At 41.3% G+C, this 10090-nt stretch overlaps 2 protein-coding genes across 2 annotated transcripts in view; one reads left to right on the top strand and one right to left on the bottom strand.

Annotated features, from left to right (window-relative positions):
• focad (focadhesin) overlaps positions 1-3152 on the top strand; it is a 179343-nt gene extending 176191 nt beyond the window's left edge. The window contains exon 40 of the mRNA XM_037681614.1: positions 3142-3152. Within this exon, the coding sequence (XP_037537542.1) occupies positions 3142-3152 (11 nt within the window). The remainder of the gene's footprint in view (positions 1-3141) is intronic.
• A 4332-nt stretch (positions 3153-7484) lies between these two features.
• On the bottom strand, positions 7485-9778 carry hacd4 (3-hydroxyacyl-CoA dehydratase 4). Its single transcript, XM_037681604.1, has 4 exons — positions 9738-9778; positions 8901-9007; positions 7698-7825; positions 7485-7619 (listed from the first exon to the last, which is right to left on the bottom strand). Exons 1-4 carry the CDS (start codon positions 9776-9778, stop codon positions 7485-7487), a joined length of 411 nt encoding a protein of 136 aa, XP_037537532.1.
• Between the last annotated feature and the right edge of the window lie 312 nt (positions 9779-10090).

The following is a 10090-nucleotide window of genomic DNA, read 5'->3' as shown; positions in this document are numbered from 1 at the left end:
TTTTTCACACAAGGCAGCTGACGGCTCCATATAAGGTAAGAGCAATGCGTGTTTGTTTACCCTGAGGAGCGGGGCTCAGTCTGTTTACATTCACACTGCACTCGAACCGCGCTGGAGTTCGCTTCTACCGGACCGAAACCTAGGTTTTAGCCCGGGCCAGAGTTCACCTTTTTGTTCCGTGACAGAGTTCGATGGTGCGTTCACACCTCCCTAAACGAACCGGACTTTCTAGGAAAATGAGCTAGAGTTCGATTAAAGCGGACTAAACAGGGCTGGTGTGAATGCACCCTTTGAGACAATTTAGAGTTACCAATCAGCCTAACATGCATGTTTTTGGTCTGTGGGAGGAAACTGGAGTACCTGGAGAAAACCCATACATGCACGGAGAGAGCATGCAAACTCCACCCAGAAAGGCCCCAGGAGTGGGATTTAAACTGGGGTAACTTGCTCGCTGAGAGGCAGCAGCTCTACCAGTTGCGCCACCGTGCTGCCCTCTAAAGGAAAATGTAAACTGAATCTCAAGAGAAGGTGGGTCATGCATCAAGACAATGACTCTTAAGCACACAAGTCAATTCAGTTTATTTATATAGCACCAAGTCACAACAGAAGTTATCTCAGAGCACTGAACAAGTCATTCTACCAAAGAATGGTACAAGAAGAATAAAGTTCATGTTCTGGAATGGCCAAAGTTCTGACCTTAATCCAATCCAGATGTTGTGGAAGGACATGAAGCAGCAGTTACTGTGAGGAAACCACCAACATCCAGAGTTGAAGCTGTTCTGTGCAGAGGAATGGACTCAAGTTCCTCTAAGGTGTTCAGGACTGATCAACAGTTACCAGAAATGTTTAGTTGTAGTTATTCATGCATGGGGGTCACACCAGATACTGAAAGTAAAGGTTCACATACTTTTACCTCTCACAAATATATAATATTGGATCATTTCCCTCAATAAATAAATGAACAAGTATAATATTTTGTCTCATTTGTTTAACTGGGTTCTCTTTATCTACTTGTAGGACTTGTGAGAAAATCTGATGATGTTTTAGGTCAAATTTATGCAAAAATATAGAAAATTACAAAGACTTCACAAACTTTCAAGCACCACTGTATGTGTGTAGTGTAGTGTACTAAAACGGCTAGGTTAGCTTCAGCTACACTACAATTTTATTTAAATAACGGGTTCTCTCTTTTTTGAGCTACTTTAGAGATATGTGACAGATGTACTGTGCGTAGATGGTTTAATCAGTGACATGAGACGTTAATTTTCTTTGACCCATCAAAATAAATGTGGTCATTTATTAACAGAATCAAAATTTAACATCAAAACATTGTACACTTGATTAGACTGATCTGGTTCTGATTAATAAAACTTGGCACGTTTTACTTAATAAAAACAACAGACATTTCTGAAGATATCTGGATTAATTACTGGCAAGATAGAAGTTTAAAGATGGGAAATGAAGGAGTTTAAATGGAGAGAAAAGATGGATGAGGGAAAGTGTGTTGACTAGGAATGGCACCCTTCATCCGACCCCAGCTCAGCCTCGGTACACTCGGTAGTGAAGCGACTCGTTACCTTTGCACAAGATAGGTCAGCTCCGGTACGGAGTTCCATTTCAACGCTACCTTCAGCGTCTCCGGTCAGAATGGCTGAGAATCGTCCGAAGTAGTGACGGTACTCCGTTCAACAAACACGCTCATCTCCCGGGTGGATACACAGCAAGCTGTGAGTCCGTCAGAGGTTCCACTCAGATGTGGAAGACTCCACAGTCCCAACTCGACTCAGAAGACTGAGTCTGAGAAAAACTCAGAAGAGACTCAGAAGAACTCAAAAGACTCAGCGGAACTCAGAGGAACTCACGGAACTCACAGTTCCAGGAAGTGTCGACTTTTAAAGAGTTCTGCTTCCGGTCACTTTTAGTAAGTCCTGATTGGTTGAAGGAACCAACAGGGGTGTGGTTTTAGTGACGTCAAAGGGTTTTTACAAGTCGAGAAAACATCAGAAACGTTTAGGAACAGACAGAGAAATGTTTTGACGAAGTGAGAAACACTGCAGGTGCCAGTTCTCTTGTTTACTGTCTGAGAGCTTTAAAAACACGACAGCTCATTCCAACAACTTGTTTTCGACTGTCTCCGACTTTCGACCGACATCACTCTCTCATTTCAGACAGAAGATCAAAAAATGCATAATTACTTTGTAAAATAGACATTTAACTTGATTTCTAATTTGAATGAGGATTAAAAAATCATTAATACTGTTTCACAGTTGATTTAAAATGAGTGGTTCACTTCAACATTTAAAAATGGTATGAACTAAACACACTTTTGATTATCAAGATATTGTAAAATAGTAATGATAATATAAAAAGAGAGTGTTCTTTCAATTGATTAGTTCAGGATACAATTAGAAAGTCTCTGGATGAGCTAATTTGTATTTCTGGATTCAAATCAATGAAATAACAGTTCCTGTCCCATGAAGGTCTTCAGAGGCAGGTTTTGATCGGAGGCCTAGTTCACTACAGTAGTATGTACTGTATATGTATAGCTACAGACGTTTATATTCAGATCCCTCAGTGACATGGGACAACAGCGTTTTGTTTGGTCATTAAAGTTATTTTTTGTCAGACGGGATGTGTCAAGTGTGTCAATCAGTCGCATTGTTCTAACAAAACCCGACCCGATGCGTTTATTGGACTGCTTCCATCACAATCCATCGTTTGGCAGAATCAGGTGAGTAATTCTTTGTTGGGATTGTGTAATGGCTTTTTGCAGTTGTTATCAGCAGTCAGGAGGATGTCTTGTTTGGAGAATTTGGTTTCTGGATCACAGCTGGTCAGACTTTCACTCTTTGAAACAATTCTGCTCTAAATATTCAAAGCAGTCTCTAATCAAACACTTGTGGGTTTTTACACCAGTGTTTTGCATCATGCTGGGTGGAGAAGTTTGACACGATTTGTTTTGCAACGTGATTCTCTCAGAACATGTTGCAATTGGCTTTTTAACAGCCAGTCTTTGGTGTAAGTAAAATACAGCGTAACCACAAATTCAAAAGTGTAAATATTATACATTTTTTTTAATTGTAAATGAGGTTAAAACAGCTCTTCTTTGTGCTTGTGGGTTTCTGTGTGTTAATGTTGCAGCAGAGTTCTGAAGAGGTCCAGCTCCTTCTGGTTAAAACATGTTAAACAGTTACAACGATCAGGTGAGTCTATAATAGATGTGGGCAACATAAGGCCCGAGGGCCAAAAGTGGCCCTTGGACCTTGGACAATCTTCATCCAGTTCCCAATATTTTTAATTAAAAAACAAACAACTTTTATAAAAGTTGATGGAAACCTGCAAATGCAGGTTATTCCTTTTCAGGTCATGGAGGTCACAGGTGTCCATATCCATCCATCACTGTGTGAGCGGCAGGGGACACCCTGGACAGGTCTCCAGTCCATCACAGAGACACATAGAGACAAATGAGACAAACAACCATTCACTCTCTCTCACTCTCACAGCTAGGGACAATTTAGAGTTACCAATCAGTCTAACATGCATGTTTTGGTCTGTGAGAGGAAACTGAAGTACCTGGAGAAAACCCACGCATGCAAAGAGAGAACATGCAAACTCCACCCAGAAAGGCCCCTGGACTGGATTTGATCCAGCGACCTTCTTGGTGAGAGACAACAGCTCTATCAACTGAGCTACCGTTCCAGCCCTCAATGAAACTTAAGGAAGTTTAAATTAAAACTTTTGGACAAATAAAAAACATTTGATTTAAGATAGACATATTTAAGCTAACAAATAAATTGTTACAATTGAGTTAGTTTTTTGGAAGATATGCCTTATAGTCCTAAAGAGAACTGGGCAGGCATATTTTTATCGAGCATGCTAACAATGATACAACAAGAAAAAGCCTTTGTGTTTCTCTACGTGGCCCTTCGGTTGCTTTAAACATGTTGATTGGGCCCTCAACATCTCTATCTGTAACATAACCAGCTGTGAAAGGGTCCTAGACTCAAATCGGCTGAAGTAACACACATGGGTCATGAATTCAAGAAGTATTGTGGGGCCAACAGGTGAGGACCAGGATCAAAACGAGACACTGGTACGATCCAGCAGCCGTGGTTAGACCAGACAGGTGCTATCTTGCTCCCATAGTATCCAAAACACCTACAGGTCCTTCTAAAAAAATTAGCATATTGTGATAAAGGTCATTATTTTCCATAATGTAATGATAAAAATGAAACTTTCATATATTTCAGATTCATTGCACACCAACTGAAATATTTAATGTCTTTAACTGTTTTAATACTGATGATTATGGCATACAGCTCATGAAAACCCAAAATGCCTGTCCCAAAAAATTAGCATATTTCATCCCACCAATGAAATTACAAGTGTTTTTAATACAAAAAACGCCAACCTTCAAATAATCATGTTCAGTTATGCACTCAATACTTGGTCGGGAATCCTTTTGCATGAATGACTGCTTCAGTGCGGCGTGGCATGGAGGCAATCAGCCTGTGGCACTGCTGAGGTGTTATGGAGGCCCAGGATGCTTCGATAGCGGCCTTAAGCTCATCCAGAGTGTTGGGTCTTGCGTCTCTCAACTTTCTCTTCACAATATCCCACAGGTTCTCTACGGGGTTCAGGTCAGGAGAGTTGGCAGGCCAATTGATCACAGTAATACCATGGTCAGTAAACCATTTACCAGTGGTTTTGGCACTGTGAGCAGGTGCCAGGTCGTGCTGAAAAATGAAATCTTCATCTCCATAAAGCTTTTCAGCAGATGGAAGCATGAAGTGCTCCAAAATCTCCTGATAGCTAGCTGCATTGACCCTGCCCTTGATAAAACACAGTGGACCAACACCAGCAGCTGACATGGCACCCCAGTGACTGTGGAAACTTGACACTGGACCTCAAGCAATGTGAATTCTGTGTCTCCTCTCTTCCTCCAGACTCTGGGACCTTGATTTCCAAAGGAAATGCAAAATTTACTGTAATCAGAGAACATAACTTTGGACCACTCAGCAGCAGTCCCAGGCGAGATGCTTCTGACACAGTCTCTTGTTCAAGAGTGGCTTGACCTGGGGAATGCGGCACCTGTAGCCCATTTCCTGCACACGCCTGTGCACGGTGGCTCTGGATGTTTCTACTCCAGACTCAGTCCACTGCTTCCGCAGGTCCCCCAAGGTCTGGAATCGGCCCTTCTCCACAATCCTCCTCAGGGTCCGGTCACCTCTTCTCCTTGTGCTGCGTTTTCTGCCACACTTTTCCCTTCCCACAGACTTCCCACTGAGGTGTCTTGATACAGCACTCTGGGAACAGCCTATTCGTTCAGCAATTTCTTTCTGTGTCTTACCCTCTTGCTTGAGGGTGTCGATGATGGCCTTCTGGACAGCAGTCAGGTCGGCAGTCTTACCCATGATTGCGGTTTTGAGTAATGAACAAGGCTGGGAGTTTTTAAAAGCCTCAGGAATCTTTTGCAAGTGTTTAGAGTTACGTCGTTGATTCAGATGGTTAGGTTAATAGCTTGTTTAGAGAACCTTTTCATGATATGCTAATTTTTTGGGACAGGCATTTTGGGTTTTCATGAGCTGTATACCATAATCATCAGTATTAAAACAATTAAAGACCGGAAATATTTCAGTTGGTGTGCAATGAATCTGAAATATATGAAAGTTTCATTTTTATCATTACATTATGGAAAATAATGACCGTTATCACAATATGCTAATTTTTTGAGAAGGACCTGTATATCACTAAAGTACTTACAACCTGTACTCTATCTCTCTGTGAATTTATATTTTATTTTTCACAGAGATTTCACTTTTTAACCATTTTTGTTTCTCCATTTTAAGCCCTATTTTCTCTGAGAGTGGGATTAGAAAAGGTTGGAAGGATATGCTGGATTTGAGCTTTCTCGTGTATTTTTTTTCTTCCTTTTCCTAAATACCAGCTTGAGTGTAGTAAAAGTATCAAAATAAACGTGTCTGGACCGTCACACTGAAAACTGCCTGACGTTTTTGTCCCATGCATAACTTCTGATCTGTTCAAAAACGTTATTCACATATGGGTCATCACTAGACAGAGTGTAGCGCACACTTCACATCACCCCAGTTCCAAGGTCAAGGTCACAAGTCAAGGTCAAAGTTAAAACAAGGTATTTCCTTATCAAGGCCATTGCTATAAATCGCTGTATAACAGTTTGTCGATGGTCATATGTGTGCCGTATACGGCACTCTTGGATTTGTTTGTTTTTTTTGTCTCAATTTCTTTAGTACTTTGGTTGGATCTGAACTCAGTTTTCTCATCAGAACAGAAATTATAATTTTTTTAATGTGTCGTGTTGTTAATGAAACTTTCAGAAAATAATCCTTAAACGTTCATCAAGAACTGATTAACGTTTGATGTCAACCTGATTCAAGATGGCCACCACAGCTAACTGACCTTAGTCAACACAAAAATGACTAAGTCAGTCAGTTAGGATTAATAAAGTATTTTTGAATTGAATTGAATTGAATTGAATTATACAAAAAATGAAGAAAAACTTGGTGCAGTAGCTGTGAGTCATCCCCAGGTTATAGTCTGAGCACTAACTGATCTCACAAGATCCTTGTTTAAAACTTCAGTTAAAACAGTTGCTGTTTGTTTGTTAGCAAAATATCTCATGAATCACTGGAGGGATTTTAACAAAACTTAATGTCAGCATTGAATGTAGATCTACAACTTACTGAATTTTGGAAACACTCCAGATAAAAATGGCTGCCCACCAGTCGACTCAACAAACAAAAATGGCTACAAGTCAGTTTTACAGATATTGTTTAAAGAATTGGTGAAATTGGACAAGATTCATCACAAACTAACGCTTTAGGAGAAAACTGTACAAATCTCTGTTAAAAACTTCAGATTTAACTTGGTGTGGTAGTAGTTGAGTCATTCATAACAGATACACTCTCAAAATTTGACTGGACAGCTGAAATAAACATCCTGAAACAGAAAGTTATTCTTGTGGAAAAACCACAGAGAAAAGTTTTTTTCCAGGGATATATATGTTTTTCTGTAACATTTTTTAATCCAGTAATGTCGATATAAGCATGTTTTCATATAAGGGTTGAGCTCGTGTGCCAAGTTAGAAATGTGTCTTTTTAATAACTCGGTAAATCTGGTGACACTCAGATGTCCCAGCTTTTCACCGGCCTTGAATGCAGCATTACCTTTAAGAAAGTCTCAAAAGTCACATTCACAGGCAGCTGATTTGTGCATGTTTTGATCATTTGTATGAGCAGAATAGTTCTATTTGTGCATTTATTTATGCTTTTGTGAATCGTGTGCTACACTCACAGTTCTCACTGAACACACAAAACTTGTTGTGTCACTACTGTTGAGCCTAATATATCGTACAGACTGATGAAGCCCTCTGGATAGAGGGCAAAATGATTTGGTACCTGGATGATTGAGCATGAACTTTGATACAGATGGCTCTAGCTGTAAATTTATGTGGGTTCTGTACGTGTGTACCGAAGGAGGTCCAGTATGTTCCACAGGAAGAACTGCACACACACAACCGGTTCACTTTGGAACTCCTCCAGCATGATCAGCAGGATCAGCAGAATGTTCTTCTCCATCACCTGAGGGACAAAAACAGAGTGGCTGATGAGATCAGGCGGTAAACAGGCATACTGGTTCAGGGCTGAGCTGAGACACACCTGGACGAACCGAGGAAGAAGTCGGACTTTCTCAATCCCATCGGTGATGTGGAAAAGTTCCAGGTTTGAGAGCAGCTGGCAGAGACTCATCACCAAGCCGATAGAGTAAAAAGTGTCGGCTACAGCTTCTGAGAGACAAAGGCAGGAGTTAATTTACCTAATGATGCTGTCAGACGAAGGTAGCCCGTTTCCTTTGAACCAATAATGACATAAAGAAACAATGTATTCTTTTAATTATATGTGAAATGTACAAGGAGCTCAGTTAGAGCTGGGGCCTCTCAGTGAGAAGGTTGCTGGATCAAATCCCAGTCTGGGACCTGTATGGATGGAATTTCCATGTTCTCTCCGTGCTGCATGGGTTTTCTCCGGGTACTCCAGTTTCCTCCCACAGACCAAAAACATGTTAGGCTGATTGGTAACTCTAAATAGTCTCTAGGTGTGAGTGAGAGAGTGAATGGTTGTTTGTCTCGTTTGTCTCTATGTGTCCCAGTGATGGACTGGAGACCTGTCTAGGGTGTCCCTGTGATGGACTGGAGACCTGTCCAGGGTGTCCCCCGCCTCTTGCACAGACTTCTGGATATGGGCAGCAGTGACAACCCGGAAAGAAAGATGCGGGTAAAGATAATGGATGGATGAAACACCAAAGTTCAATAATCCAGGTATAAAATCCAACAATGTTCAGTCAGGTCATCTGGACAGTTTCTTTTTCTTTTTTTTGTGCTGAGACATTTCGACCTCCATCCTGAAGGCTTCATCAGTCTGAGGAAACACCAAACAACAGTGATATTCCCCCAAAAGCTTACTTCAAAGTGGAAAAAAAGATGGATGAGAGGCGCATACTGGCACTTTCCATCTTACATAAACTTTGAACAGTTGCATGGGGGGGGGGGGGGGGGGTATGCATTCTTCTTGGAAAAGAAGGGGAGTTGGAATTACCCTCCATCCATCTGTGCATGTTGTGAGCAGGTCACTTTTAAAAGTTGACAAAAAATAAATAAATAAACTACCTCGATCTTCACAGTGTAACTCTTACCCACTGGAATATCTGGCAGCAAAAACATTTAGGTTCACTTTCATTCTCTGTTCAGTTCCAGTTCAGAGAAACACTCATCTATAAAACTACAAACAATCACTGTTCAGACCCCTCAGGGATGGGGGCCATCAGTGTACCTTTTGTTATTATTGATTAATCTTCTATCTTACCTTGACCGAAGGTGAGAAACCTTGCGATGGTGTTGGCCAGGATCCAGGTGTGACCACAGAACTGGAGCAAGTTGTAAGAGAAAATGTAGACGAGCCTGAAGCTGAGCCTGCAGGGAAACACAAACCCTTCAGGAAGCTCGAACACAAAACTCAGTTATCGTCCACATTCACTTTAAAACAACAATATAACATATGAGCTCTTTGTGTCAGAACCCTCACCCTGAAGGTCCAGTCAGCTCAGATCATACTTCAGATTATTCAAGGACAAAAATATTAGGAGTTGTGACAGTAAGGAGTTTGTTTGAGAGAAAAAATAGATTTGGAAACGGTTCAGGCATGTAAAGTCCAACTTTCTGTGACTCGTTCAAACTTGGTGTTCATTTTGTGAAGTCTGAGCTGCAGCCCTTCAACCACGACTCATCTGTTTCATTCGTTTTGTTTATGAACACATTTTCCTCTGTTTGCAGCACACCCTTAACAAAAACTTTTCCCCAGTCGAGCTGCATGTTTATGTGAATAATCTGGAAGTTTTGTTTCAAAACGAGGTGCAGGACAAAACTTTTGGACAGATATTAAGAAGGATGCTTTAATGCTGAACCTTAAACCTGAATAGGTGGTCCCGTCTTAAGACCCTCGTTGTGCATCCATAACTTCCGAGCAAGTAGATCTATAGTAACATTAAAACTTCTCCCTAATCCACCTCCCAGATGAAGATAGCCTTCAGTTTGACTCGTCTCAGCATGGTGTGTGACAACCTGGGATTAAATTACAGCCTGTTCTCTACACCCACCCTGACAATGCACAACATCCATGGTAATAACTCTGTTTGACACTTACATGCTGTTGTCCCTGTGATGCAGGTAGAAGCAGCAGATCATAATCTCGGTGTAGGTCTGACCAGCTTCATGGTTCCTAAAGCAGCAGTAACAGTTCCCACATGTTCTTTACTTCATTCTCCGACACAGAAGAACCGGACAGAGCCCTGCTATGTCTGTTGTACCAGAGGTGGTGCTTCCTCTTGGCTGGCTGCAGCCGCTGTGACTTCACAATTTAAAAAAAATCTCCATAAAAGTGGGAAGTGAAACCGTCCATGTGTGAGCTAGACGCTGACGAGCACCAGCCCCCTTAAAGTCTTTCCTGTCTGCCAAGAGCAGCTCACCACAAAGAGAATGCCATTCCTAATATCTGGA

The sequence above is a fragment of the Nematolebias whitei genome, chromosome 1, assembly GCF_014905685.2.
Source record: "Nematolebias whitei isolate Nwh7 chromosome 1, NemWhi1, whole genome shotgun sequence".
Lineage (NCBI taxonomy): Eukaryota > Metazoa > Chordata > Actinopteri > Cyprinodontiformes > Rivulidae > Nematolebias > Nematolebias whitei.
This window is presented reverse-complemented; position numbering and strand designations above follow the sequence as displayed.

Coding starts and splice junctions, on each gene's coding strand:
- hacd4 (XM_037681604.1), bottom strand. CDS start 9,778: ATGATCTGCTGCTTCTACCTGCATCACAGGGACAACAGCAT. Junction 9,008..9,737: donor CATCACAGGGACAACAGCAT/GTAAGTGTCAAA, acceptor GTTTCCCTGCAG/GCTCAGCTTCAGGCTCGTCT. Junction 7,620..7,697: donor TTCTTCCTCGGTTCGTCCAG/GTGTGTCTCAGC, acceptor TTTGTCCCTCAG/GTGATGGAGAAGAACATTCT.